The 13,537-nt window shown below is 46.8% G+C and overlaps 1 protein-coding gene across 2 annotated transcripts in view; it reads right to left on the bottom strand.

Annotated features, from left to right (window-relative positions):
- Positions 1 to 67: 67 nt before the first annotated feature.
- Positions 68 to 13,537, bottom strand: part of LOC147058486 (neurogenic locus notch homolog protein 1-like) — a 29,065-nt gene continuing 15,595 nt past the window's right edge. Inside the window, exons 15-34 of one of the 2 annotated variants that reach the window (XM_085909417.1) lie at positions 13,105 to 13,218; positions 12,304 to 12,423; positions 12,025 to 12,177; positions 11,710 to 11,938; positions 11,397 to 11,598; positions 11,143 to 11,296; positions 10,773 to 10,957; positions 10,161 to 10,293; positions 9,582 to 9,839; positions 9,395 to 9,507; positions 8,616 to 9,193; positions 8,121 to 8,543; positions 7,788 to 7,936; positions 6,610 to 6,823; positions 5,730 to 5,817; positions 5,215 to 5,380; positions 3,413 to 3,711; positions 2,949 to 3,096; positions 2,789 to 2,886; positions 68 to 2,573 (exon numbers count right to left, since the gene is read on the bottom strand). In XM_085909417.1, coding sequence (XP_085765543.1) covers positions 1,416 to 2,573; positions 2,789 to 2,886; positions 2,949 to 3,096; positions 3,413 to 3,711; positions 5,215 to 5,380; positions 5,730 to 5,817; positions 6,610 to 6,823; positions 7,788 to 7,936; positions 8,121 to 8,543; positions 8,616 to 9,193; positions 9,395 to 9,507; positions 9,582 to 9,839; positions 10,161 to 10,293; positions 10,773 to 10,957; positions 11,143 to 11,296; positions 11,397 to 11,598; positions 11,710 to 11,938; positions 12,025 to 12,177; positions 12,304 to 12,423; positions 13,105 to 13,218 — 4,982 coding nt within the window. In that variant the 3' untranslated portion in view covers positions 68 to 1,415. The remainder of the gene's footprint in view (positions 2,574 to 2,788; positions 2,887 to 2,948; positions 3,097 to 3,412; positions 3,712 to 5,214; positions 5,381 to 5,729; positions 5,818 to 6,609; positions 6,824 to 7,787; positions 7,937 to 8,120; positions 8,544 to 8,615; positions 9,194 to 9,394; positions 9,508 to 9,581; positions 9,840 to 10,160; positions 10,294 to 10,772; positions 10,958 to 11,142; positions 11,297 to 11,396; positions 11,599 to 11,709; positions 11,939 to 12,024; positions 12,178 to 12,303; positions 12,424 to 13,104; positions 13,219 to 13,537) is intronic. The other variant, XM_085909418.1, reaches the window with a different exon arrangement.

The raw sequence follows: 13,537 nt of genomic DNA, 5'->3' as shown, positions 1-13,537 counted from the left end.
AATCAGAACGTTACTACTGTGTTACCAGTACTTTCTTTCACTTGCGCAAAAAAAAAATACAGGACAATTTTAAGACCAAGAGGTGTCGTTTATTAGGCCGAGAAACTTTTTTTTTTTTTTTCCCACACTGAATTTCTATGCCAGTCATATCTTTTTACAAAACAAAATCTCATTCCAGGGTGCGTGTGTAAAACAGATAGATGTACAGTCACCCTTTTTATTGAGTAGCAAAAACATTTGAAAACATACACAACTTTATTTTATGTTTTAAGACATCAGATTTCTTCAACAAAATCCTGCTTACAGGGGAAATTCATCAACTATTTACAACACGGGGAACACAGCCATAGGCTCAAACTAATTGGAGGAAGGTGAGTTTTTATTTCCTTGACTTCCTCCTGCTTGACAAGACTCAGTGCCCAAACAGGCCAGTTTGACAAACGACACAGGACTTAATATAAAGCCTGGTTTAACACAGCCAATCTCCAAGATGGCCTTTAAACTCTACATATTCGTATTTACTTTTGTTTACTTTGTACAAAAAAAAAACAACAACCCACAAACACGCCCGTAACACTGGAAGTTCTCCATGGAATGCCCCTTGAATGCAATTTTGTTTATAAACAAAGATTAGCTACACAACAAATAAAATTGAGCCAAAATGAAACAAATAAATAGCCAGTGTCTGGATGGAAAAGAACAGAACAGAAAAGTAAACAGGATTTAACAGCAACATCTACAGGCGGGCAATGTTTTTAAATAAAGACATTAATAAATAAAAATGAAAAAAAAAAGACAATAGTGGATGAAAGCCATGTTTCGGTTAGTAAAAAAAAAAAAGGCAATTCCAAACGTCTGTGCCACGGAAAATAATCAAATTTGACCTGATTTATTTAGTACAAATATTTTTTCTAAAGAAAAACAATCCTCTTCCAAAAGGTTTGTGATATTGGGCTTGCAGGGTGAACGTAAAATGCAAAGAGAAACATGACCTAAATTTGACCCCACCAACTTGCCGTTCTCCAACAAGGAGTTAAGCTGCAAAATTCACCACAAGGTATTTGAGCCATAAAAATCTCCAAGGATAAAGTATAATTCAAGAATAAAATACATGGTGCAAAAAGCAAGAATGTGTTGATTTGTATTCTTGATGAACTCTGTAACGGCCATGTGAAGTCAGTAAAGCGTGAATCCCAATATCGCAAACTTTATGGATGTAATGTATATGCGTTGGCTCAATAAAATGCTGGGAAAGAGTGGTACAAACGCATATAAAATATTCAGAGTTGCCCCTTTTCATCTTTTTTTCTTTTTTCTTTTTTTTACAAAAATATACTAGATCGTTCGAGCAAAAAGAGACATGGCTAAATGAAGGTAAAAAGATACAATAAAATACAGAGCGATGGCTCCCTTTTTCACTTGAACTGCTCCGCCAGGTGTCCCATTTGGGCCGGCATGCTAGTGGGCGGACTGGAGATTCCCTCTGACCAGTCCGACATGTTGGAATGTGGCGAGGAGCTGGACCACTGGTCGGGCGAGCCCGGCGAAGGCGTCAGAAAGGGATGGTCCGGCACCTGGACCTGATGGCTGGGTGTGTTGCCGTCCACGGGGCCCGAGTAGCTGTGCTGAGAAGGCGGCGTGAGGTACTGGGCGCCCAGTGCGGCCGGCATTATCTGGGCCTCCTGGGGCAGGATGGTGCGGATGGGCACGGGACCCTGCTGGAGCTCCGGGGGGCTCAGATCGGCGTTGATGAAGTTCTGGTTCTGGAGTTGCTGGAGGTTCTGCATCTGCTGCATGATTGGATTGAGGCGGTTGCCGGGAATGCTCGCGTAGGCCATCATCTGAGGGTGCCCGCCGTGGGGGGCGGTCATCATCCCATGCTGAGCACCGTTCCTCATGGCGCCGAACTGCATCCTGGACATCCAGTCGCACTGGCCGGCCGATCCGGACACGGGCATGTGCGTGAGGCGTGGGGGGAGCGGGTCGAATTGCATCCGCGCCAGCTCCTGCTTGCTGGGCATGACCATGTGGCCGACGCCCATGTGCGGGTCCGACATGGTTTGGAGGTGGCTCAGAGCCGCGGGCGTCATAACGGGCGGGGACGCGGCGTCCGAGCCGTAGCCGCGAGGCGACTCCAGCGAATCCACCGGGGAGAGCACGGCCGAGCTGTCCAGCAAGCTGCCGGGCGGCTTCCCATCCTGCGAGTTCTTCTTCTTCATTTTCATGTCTTTGGCGTCCTTGCAGACCTTGGCGCCAGGTTTGCGAGCCTTCTTGCCGCCCGCCGGGCCCTGGCCCTGAAGCGGGGGCTGCTTCATGCCGCCCAGGTAGCCGTTGGGCGAGCAGAGCGGGGGCGACAAGGCGTTACCCAGGGCACCCGCGTGCATGGGGGGACTCCGCACCAGATTGTACTCGTCCATCAGACGGACGATGTCGTGATGCATTCGCTCCTGGGCGATGTCTCGGGGAAGTCGGTCCATGTGGTCCGTTATCTCCCGGTTGGCAAAGTGGTCCAGCATGACTTTGGCCGTCTCGTAGCTTCCCTCCCGGGCTGCTAAAAACAACGGCGTCTCCTCCTGAGGTGAACCCAACGAGAGACAAGAAGCGATGCTTCAACGGTTCTTGATGGTACAGATCAAAGAATTCAAAGACAAATACGATAATTGGGTATATATTTGTGTTTTTAATCTAATATTCTTGTATTTGTAGTGTCATCTAACTTTATATTCTATAGATATAGTGTATACAGATACATATTTTGATCATTTTTATATCGATGTAAACGCGGTACCTTATTGTTCTGCATGTCCTTGTTGGCGCCGCTCTTGAGCAGCACGATAGCAGCCGCCACGTTATTCACAGCGGCGGCCCAATGTAACGCTGACTTGCCTGAGAGGACAAACGCAACGTCATAATCCAAAACTTGATTCCACTTTTGTTGTTGTTTTTACCAAAATCATCAATGGCGTTGACATCAGCGTGGCAGTTGATGAGCTCGTCCACCATGCCCTCCACTGCCAGCCTGGCGGCCAAGATGAGGGGGGTGGTGCCGTCGTGCATGCGGGCGTCCAAGTCGGTGGCGCGGTTTCTTATGAGAATCTGTACACAGGGCACCAAGACGCCACAAGGTGGCGCCAAAGCAATGCCTTTTTAATATAGTAGACAGCTGTGGCTTAAGGAAAAACAAAACAGCGAATAGGAGGGTTTTCTTTCCATTCCAACGAAGGATAGTTCACCCTAAATAACAGCGCTACTTTTTTTTTTTTTTTTAAATAGATAACTTTTGATTTTCTATCACATTGTTGTAATGCATTTTTTATGATTATGATGAGCGCCTTGGGGAAATGTTTCCAGAGACCTCAACTGTTTGGTAATCTCTGACCTGTACTATACCAGCGGAACAAAAAGAACTGACCTGGAAGACCCCCTGGGCGTCGGCGGCCACGGCGGCATGCAGCGGGGTCCTGCCCATGTTGTCCTGGATGTTGGCGTCGGCGCTGGCCTCCAGCAGCCGCTTGGCGGCATCAGAGCGGGCGTAGCGGGCGGCCAGGTGCAGCGCCGTCTCGCCGGTGCGGTCCGTCTGGTTGTGGAGGCTGGCGCCCTGGTAGATGAAGTCGTTGATAACGTTGGCCGAGGCGTCCTCCTCCTCCTCGCTGTTGCCCGTTTCTAGGCCGCCGCCGCTGCAGGATGCGATCATCAGCGGTGTGAAGCCATCTGATGTGGGGCGGAGGCAAAAGTGGGTTACGTTGCAACTAGTATGGTGTATTTTTGCTATTCGTGGTTATGATTAAGCAGCCAAACAGGGGAGGTTAAAAAAAAAAAAATTAAAAAAGGGGAAAAAGACTAAGACTCAGCAGAGTAAGGAAGACAACAGGCCACACTTCAAAGCAACAGCCAATCAAAAGTAAGCAACAAACAAATTGAATAACGGATTCCGATGGAGGCTTCGGCGGCTCTTCAGAAGAAAAGCAAAGCTCGGGGGGTTACGGGAAAAAAAGCGAACCTCAATATTTGACTGAGCGAGGCGGCTCGCCGCAGATACTCGGGCCGGGCTTTCCTTTTCTTCAAAAGGAATGTCGGGCCGTGGATCCCGGAGATTTGGTCGATCCCGGCCCATTGATCGGCAACGGCGGGGGCGAAAAAAGTGCACCGGCGAGTTGTTAACCCCATTACTTTGATTTGTCCTAGCTGGGGATTGGCCATGTAGGGCGACCAAGTTGAATAGGTTGACACCAAAATTTTGCCCAGAGGCTAGGACCATTTCTTGGATGAAAAATATTTGGTTGTCAACACTTAGTCTGCTGTATATTCTAAGAACACAATTAAGCCCACATTGAAAGGTTATGAGAATAAGTTAAAAAATTGAAAGATTAAAATGACAAATAACATTGTGGAAAAAAATGAATGTTACAATATTTCTAACTTTTTTTTTTAATAAACTTAAGAACGTACAGTTGAAAGTCATGCTTCCATTTAAAAAAATAGATCTCACGCTTGTACTAATAACTTTTTACTTTGTCACTGCAATGATTAATCTGATCAGGAATCAGCCCCCCCACCCCCACCCCACTCTTCCTAACCCCCCAGGCACCGGCTGCTTTGAAGAAGATCCCTTGCCTGCAGCAACTCCCGCGTGCACGCCAACGCAAATCACACACTGGCAACGTGATGTGCTTTCTGCTTTGACAGAAAGCACAAGACACACACAACATGCTAGCGTCAAGCTATTTTAGGATCATGTAATACATGTATGTACTGTTCATGTTGCCAAAAATGATTAAAAAAAAAACAAAACACTAACCTAAGACCCTACATGAGTAAAACCAATAATAACCTGATTGGATGAGATTTTTTAACAACAAAGACAGAAATGAGGAAAAAAATGTTTTGTTTTGGCCCTAAATGAAGGATTTTGGAAATATTAATATATATTTTTTGCAACATGTCATTAATATGGATTTTTGCACAAATTGAAGCAGAATACCATCAGAGAAAAAAAACAACCAAGACACACAGAAGGCTGTAGACATATGAAGAAAAATATATGAAAATTGAGGCAAGGTAAAAAAATATATATATGATCATATTTAGGAATATATAGATATATATGAATAAATATCAATATTGTGTGACTTTGCATATTATTATAAATATAATAAATAATATAATAAATAAAGTGCCACATTTCTTGACATTGATTAGACAGTGGTCACCCACCTGGTCCTCGCACGTTGACGTCCATGCAGTCGCTGTCAATCTCGCCCTGGGGGGGTGTGGGCGCCACGGAGGGAACGCGCAGGTCGGCTGCGTCCAGGTGCTGCTGGGTCCACTGCCGGTTGTCCTTGCGCTCGCCCGCGTCCACGACGGCGAGCTCGTCAAACTGCTGAAGAGGGAAAAAAAGAATGGACAATAATATTAAATCAGTGATAGAAAATATTAGACAAAAAAAATACACTAATGTGTCAAAAAAAGACAATAATACAAAATAAATAAATAAATAAATAAATCACAAAATAAAAAGATTAGACAAAATACAAAAAACTGTGTGAAACATTTCTACAAAAATCTCAGATAAAAATACTGAAATACTGAATACTGCAAAAAAGAAAAAGTCTCCTGAAAAATATATTTTGACAGAACTATTACATAAAACCACAAAGCTGTCGCAGAGTAATTTAGTTTTCTCTGACAACACACCATTTTATTTCATTTCTTTTTTGCTGATTTCTTACCCTGAAGCGTTTGGCATCCGAAGTCTCATCTTCTCCCCAATCGTGGCCGTCGTCCATGAGTGAAATATCCGAGGTATTTTTCAGCGGCCTGTGACAACGAGGGAAGATCGCGGTGAAATTGCTCCGCATCTTCAAAGTGGTGCTCCATTAATGGTAAAAACAACTCTCATTGATCAAATTCACAGCCCACCCCTTGGTTATCAATTAAAGCGCAACTCAACAGAGCATCTTATTTGCCTCACTCTTGGGGCATTTTACTCCTTCCGCATTTATTGACCAATCGAAACCATACCCACTTCAAAATGTTTAGCATCTTAGACTTACCCGCGCAAAAATCTCAAACACTCATAATTAATAGAGAGTTCACATATATATATATATATACATCATCATTTCTTGATCAATTCACATTATTCCAGCTTCAAAATGTTAACACGCGTTGAATTCTGCACAACGTCGCCAATTCCCTAAATCAGGGATATTATACATCCGACTTGGGAACTATTTTCCATATTCCAGTCATTCTTACCAACTCCAAATTTCACACAGTTTAAAATAAAATACCCTAATAGATGAAAATTTCACTTCAGGCTTCTTCCACATATTATTGTTATTATTATTATTAATAATAATAATAATAATACCAATTATGACCATTTCAAAATGACAAATGTCCACTATAAAATTCATAAGAGATATTGGATACATTTGATACTTCCTCCACCTCATTTAGGGCAAAGGAACCAATAATTAGATTCCCAAACTCTCGTACATTAGAAGCTTTTCTACATATTTCCCATCTCTTTCCATATTTCTTGCCTGATCAAAATCATTCTTAGGAATTCCAATGTGAAAAAGAAGAGGCAAAAAAGTAACTTACTTTAATCCAACAGAATCCTCCCCGACGGGTTCGCGTCTCTTCTTCTTGCTGGGCTCGGTGGTCTTGAAACCCTCGGGGAGCCAGAGGCGCCCGTGCTCGTGTCGCCGTTTGCGGGCGGCCACCATGCCCACGCCGACTAAGGCCAGCACGGCCAGGCTGCCCACTACCAGGTAGAGCGGGTAGAGCTCCTGCGGCGGCTGCGGATCGGCGCCGCCTGGCGGGAGAAGGCACAGCATGGTCACGGGACCGAGGACGGACCAGAAGTGTTCACGTCGCTAACTCTTGCTTCTACTATCTAGCCTGTAATAATCACAAGTGCAAAGAATGGGGCGTGATGGGGGAAAAAAAAAAAAAAAAAAGACCACGACCAGCCTCCCAACTCCCTTTTTAAGTCAGGGTACCCAGAGACAACTTTACCATTTCTTCTTTAAGAGGAAAAAAAGATAGAGGGGGGGGGGGGATTAATGAACTTCAAATTACTGCACGCGCTTTAAGCTGTAAAGACGGAGGATTTATTCGGATTTTCCAGATAACAAAGACTCCCAACTTCTAGCACACTCCCGATCAATTTTTTTTCCCCTTCTCTCCCCCTCCCACTCTACTAACGATTTTGAAATGATAAACTCCCCTCCCCAACCTAAAGCCTTAAGTCCTGGTATTACATTCAGCGAGGTGAAGGTTGCAGCAGCAGTAGCACCAGCAGCCCCTCTTGCACCCGTGCACGCACAATTATAAAAAAAATAAAAATAAATAAATAACGAGATGGAGAGCTGCATTGAGTTGATTTGCAGCAATTAAGTATTTTGGAGCCTGAAGCCAGTGGATTTAACAGCAGCCAGAAAAAAGGGTTGATTGATCGCCACTGCATTTGTTCATGGCCGCATAACAAATACACAATCAAAGAGCGGCGGGGTTAAGACCTGACCAGGGTGGGCGGGTGCCAAGGATATTTCCATTTTTTATTTTTTTTATGTGGGCGCCCCCGCACGTGTCCCACCTGTGCATGAGAGCACTTGCGGAGAGACTCCAGAACGTCAGTTGCAGCGTTCCCCCCGCTATATCACGGTTCATAGATTTGAATTTTATTTATCGGTAAGTCTGAATTGATAGTTACACGCCTTCAGTTGTGCCACAACATGTGTCTTCTGCGTAGAAACTCGTAGAAGACGTATACTCACTATAAACGGCTTCAATGGTGTAGGGAACGTCCAGTTTTCCGCTGGAGGCCAACGCCCCGAGGAAGGCGGCGGCGTCGGTGGTGCTCTGGAAGCACTCGCTGGACTGCTGGACGCACTGACGGTTGTCCACTTCCAAGAGCACGATGGAGCTAGCGGGCCAAGACAAACACGTTTAGTTGCTTGATCATCTTCGATATCTTGATCGAAAATGCCAATGACTTATTACCGATTAATTACTTGGGGCCTTAGTTTGTACTCCGCAAATTAGGCTCAAGTACAGAGGATGATCACGTCTGCCACCTCAGCAGAAATCTTCCAAAATAAAATTCTCACCCTTTGATCTGCAGGTGATCCAGCTCCCTCTTTGTCCACCGAAGCCCATCTATGCTTCTCTTAACCACCTTCACCACCTTGCCGGGCACGTCGGACCAGGTGTCCACCGAGCGCTTGACGATGTACTTCTTCAGCTCCTGCTCGTTGCCGTAGTAAGGGTAGACCATGGTCTCGCCCTCGGCGTTCATACGGAACACCACGTTGGTGCGTAGGACGCGACTGAGCTCTCGCAGGAAGCCGAAGGAGTTGTTGAGGAGCTGCTCGGGCATGATGAGGACCACCACCACCAGCTGGCCCAGGGCCAACTTCTCGGGCATGTTGTCGGCGCAATCCAAGCCGTCCCATTCGCACTCGGCGTTGTTACAGCCCTGGTCGCAGTGGCCGTCGGCATAGTGGTCTTTGCAGTACTGGTCGTAAAGCGGGCTGCGGGGCGGATGGAATACATCGAGTTGAAGGTTTGACCGATGATATGGCAGCAGTTTTTTTTTGACTCACTTGCACTGGCCTTCCAGATTCTGGCAGTCAAATCCATCGTAGAGGCACCCGGCGTTGTCGCACTGCGCGTCGCACTTGCCGTCGTTGAAGTAGCGCCAACATTGCAGCGAGGCCGAGCAATTCTTCCAGGGGTCGTCGAAGTTGAGCGAGCAGTCGCCGTTGTCCCAGCCGCACGCGTGGTTGTTGCACAGCACGTCGCACACCTGATTGTGCTTGCGCTCCTCGCACTGCGGGATCTCGCAGGCCTCGTCGGCCGCCGAGGGCGGCGGCGGCGCCAGCTCGTGGCCCGGCCCGCCCGGGGAACTGTAGTCCAGAATGTGGCACCAGAGACCGTTGAAGTTGGCGGGGCAGACGCAGCGGTAGTACGGCGCATCGGCGGCGTCCTCGCACGTGCCCGAGTTGTAGCAGGGGTTGGATTTGCACGGGCTGTCGCCGGGGTATTGGCACTCGGGCCCCGTGAAGGACGGCGCGCACAGACACTTGGGACTCTTTTGACCCGAGATGCAGGTGCCGCCGTTGTGGCACCGGAGGCTGCCGCAAGCGTGGCCGTTGTATTCGCATGTGGAGCCAGTGAAGCCCTGTTGGGAGAAAAAAAAATTGGCTATTAACGACAAACAGTGGCGGGCTGTCACCAAACCTAACTCAGTAGGGGCTTTTCGATTAGATTTGAATATTTATTCTATTTAATAGATTTGATTCCTTTGATTGCATCTGCAATTCCTTGTGTTAAAAAAAAAAAAAAAAAGCACTTGACGGTGAGATGCATTCAACACACTTACAGGCGGACATTTGCATATGAAGCCGTACGGAGTGTTACTGGCCACAGCGCAGGTGCCCCCATTGCGACACGGTTTCCCCTTGCAACCATCGAACACTGCGTCACAGCGCTGACCTAGAGTCGAGTCGAAGAATATTACTTTGTACTGGCAAAACTTCAGCGGGATGTGCGAAAGAATAAAACCCTACCTGTGAATCCGCTACGACATTCGCAGCGGTAGTTGTTGGCTAGCTGGATGCACCTGTGAGTGCCGCGCGGGTCGCACGGGTTGGAGAGGCACTCGTTGACGTCGCCTTCGCAGCGCTCGCCCACGTACCCGGGCGGGCACAGGCAGTGGTAGCCCCCCACGCCGTCCACGCACCGTCCGTGGTTGAAACACTTGGGCTCTTTGGTGAGCGGGTCGGCCAGCGGCATGCAGTCGTCCATGTTGATCTCGCAGTTGACGCCTGGTGTGAAGGAAACAGATTGGGCAATTACGATGAATTCATTCCTGTTGGTGTGTGGCCACCAGGGGGGCGATATAATAGAATTATTCAGGCAAACAACTCAACTACTGAAGTCATTTTTTTGCTGAGGATAAAGAATATATGCCTGCAAATATTGTAATGTTATATTATCAAAATGTGTTTGTTGGCACAATGGTTGTAATACTTTTTATTTATTTTTTTTTTTTTTTTAAACATTCCTAACTTTAAATCTTCCTCCCAATCTGCAACCCAAAGTGTAATTAAGACAGCAATGAAGATGGGTGGAGGGATTGTTGTGACCTTGCGTTCCCCGGGGACAGGAGCATTTGTAGGTATTGATCAGGTCAATGCAGGTGCCCCCGTGCTGGCACGGTTGGGAGAAGCACTCATTGATCTCGTCGGAGCAGTTGGTCCCCACGAAGCCTGGCGAGCACTGTGACGCCAAGATGGAGGAGGAGGAAGAGCAGGAGCAGGAGGAAGAGTTGAATCGATGGCGGACATGAAACACAAAGATTTTTGTTTACCTGGCGTTTTTTTCTTTCTGGGCCAAGGCCGGCCGGAAGCTTTTTAATCGAGGGGAGATTAGCATTACTGGAGGTGGATGGTGTTTGTAAATAGGCCGTGGAGTTACTCGTTGGTAGTTACAGTGATTCCGGAGAAATATTTCATACAATCTGCATGCAGTCATTTTAAGGATAATGAAGGCCTACATTTTTTCGGGCTCTTGTACACTTTCGTCTACTTTGCTTTTTTGCATTAACATCAATGTTAACTTTACATACAGAGCACAATGGAGGGCTTAATTCCACAAGGCATGTACATGTGAAAAAAAACACACTTTTTACTTCTATTTTCAAATCTCCTGGTATATGATGGCTGAAATCAAAATGTCTTGAACTTCACATTGTTTACCTTGCAAGTGTATCCTCCAAGAAAGCCCGCACAAGTGGCTCCATTTTGACATGGGTTGGGAGTGCATTCATCCACTTGTTCCTCACAGTAGCTGCCCGTGTAGCCCACCTGGCAGTGGCAGCGGTGGACGTTTCCTGCGTCCAGACACTGGCCCGAGTTACGGCACAGGTTGCCGACATCCACCCCTTGGAAAATAGAAAGTCACACACATTTTGTTTCATTTAAAACAGAGCCAGATCTGGCTCACCAGACAACTTTATGTAGGCCACTAAAGCAACATTTGTGAAATAGAACAAAGAAATTGACTCAGTTGCATAAAGTAACACTATTTGTATACAACCTGTTCAAAAAATGTCCTTTTTTTTTTTACCTCTTTGTTTGGCTGCCACCTCGCAGGAGACGCTAGGTATGTCGCAGTAGACGCCCGCCCAGCCAGTCTGGCACTCGCAACTGTAGGCCGTCCCCCTTTGCCAGCAGTTACCTCCGTTCTTGCAAGGTGATGAGCTGCACCAGCTCACCAAATTCTTAAAAAAAAAAAAAAAAAAAAAAGTCACTTCTTCATTCTCGTCTTGATCAAGAGCTAAAACGAACCACTCAACCTTCATAGCATTATTTCATTCCTACCTGACAATTAAGTCCCGTATATCCGTGCGGACACACGCACTTGTAGGTGCCGTAGCTGTCCTGACAGGTGCCGCCGTGCAGGCAGGGTCTGGAGTCGCACTCGTTGATGTCGTGCTGACAGTAGCTGCCGGTGAAGCCGGACGGGCACAGGCACGTGAAGGTGTTGATGCCGTCCACGCACGTGCCGCCATTGAAACAGGAGCTGCGGGTTAAAACACACAGTTGGAAAAAAAAACAATCCGATTTGATTTGTCATTCCAACTTCCACCAAAGGGGGCAGCAATGGACAAAAAGAAATCTCATCCCGGCGTACCTCTCTGTGCAGTCGGGCGTGTTGTTTTCACAGTGGATGCCGCTGAAGCCGGGCGGGCAGGTGCAGGTGTAGCTGTTGACGCAGTCGGTGCAGTTGGCGCCGTTCTTGCACGGGTGGCTCTCGCACTCGTTGATGTCTTCATCGCACGCCGGGCCCCGAAAGCCCGGCTGGCACGCGCACAGGAAGCCGTTGGCTCGGTCCTGACACAGACCTCCGTTGCCGCATGGGTCTGACGGACGGAGAGGGAGGGAACACGGACTTCACTTAGAAACTCTTACATACATACATTTTCATTGTAAAGACTGAAAGTCTTACTCGGCTTGCAGTCGTCAATGTCAGTTTCACAGTTGCGTCCGGTGAAGCCGGGCTTGCAGCCGCAGCGATAACTTCCCGGCGTGTTCTGGCAGGTGGCTCCGTTGCGGCAGGGATTCTTCACGCACTCCTTAATGTCCACCTCGCACGTTTGTCCTGACAAAAAAGGAGAAACGTGAAAAATACGCTTCACGGGAAACTATCACGAAAGCTTTTTCCTCCAAAATAGTTTGGATTTTCCTACGTTATCTTCAGGGAAGGACGGCTGACACTAGTGTTTACCTTGCCATCCTTCGGGGCAGACGCAGGAGAAGCTTTGATAGTCTTCCGACTCCTGACACACTCCGGCGTGTTTGCAAGGTTTGCCACTGCAGGGGGCCATTACGCTTTCGCAGTTTTCTCCTGTAACAGAAAAACCGAAGAATTGAAAACTGTAGAACACCTGATTTGCATTGGATAAACAAAATAGATATCAGAAATTAAGGCTAATGACTGACCAAAATGAATTTGGAATTTAGTGAGTATCCACAAACTTTGGGAAGCCACAGTTTTAAATAAACGTTTTGACATGAAGCTATGGCTAACTTGTACCGCGTGACATCGTTAAGAAGTCATGAACTCGGGCAGATAACCCGTCAAAAGAGGACCCTTTCAATCAGTGCTATCGCGAAATTTTTCTCCAGGTTCCGTCACTTTAAGCGACCCAGTATAGACGTTTCCCTATCTGTTTCCACAAGGCATGTCTCCGACAGGAAGCCAGACTCAGCTTCCGCCCATTGTCGGGACATTTGCTGCTGCTGGGAGACGGGAAAGCAGGGAAACAGGAAATGTGCGCAGCGCCCTGTTCCCACCCTAGAAAACCAAGACTTTTGGCTTCTGTGTGGATTTTTCCAAAAAGATGACTCAAATTGAAAGAAGATATGACATGAAAAATATTTTGCAGGGATGCTTGTATCTCGGGAGGCCAGAGGGACTGGAAAGGAAAGTCTTGCTCCTGGAAAGCTTGTTGAATTTGTGGGATATTTTTCCTTCCCGGTGGGAAACTGCAGAGGAATGCCAATGCGGCCGATCATATTTTCATACCCGTGTAAGGCAGAACACAGTTGCACTTGTAGCCGGCCACGTCGTCGATGCACGTCCCCTGGTTGAGGCAGGGGTTGGAGGCACATTCGTTGATGTTGGTTTGACAGTTTGGTCCTGCCGTTGCAAAACACAAAGATTTTTATTTTTTTTATCTTGCTAAGAGTTAACAAAAAAAGAAAAAAGAAAAGAGAATTACACGTTGTACATTTTAAAACAAACCAAAATAATGTCTAACATATAAAGGGACACGCCACAGACGGGCTAACCAATATCAACCTGGTGACACAGCTGATATTTAAACACAAACGGTGCGGCAGCACATGTAGATAGACAATGTGAAAATACTCAGTATATATTCTTTATTTTTCCCTGTGGAAAAACAATTATTCTACTAACTAACGATTCAACTTTTTGCAAAATCCCAATATTCAAA

The sequence above is a fragment of the Syngnathus leptorhynchus genome, chromosome 4, assembly GCF_054491065.1.
Source record: "Syngnathus leptorhynchus isolate UIUO chromosome 4, UIUO_Slep, whole genome shotgun sequence".
Lineage (NCBI taxonomy): Eukaryota > Metazoa > Chordata > Actinopteri > Syngnathiformes > Syngnathidae > Syngnathus > Syngnathus leptorhynchus.
This window is presented reverse-complemented; position numbering and strand designations above follow the sequence as displayed.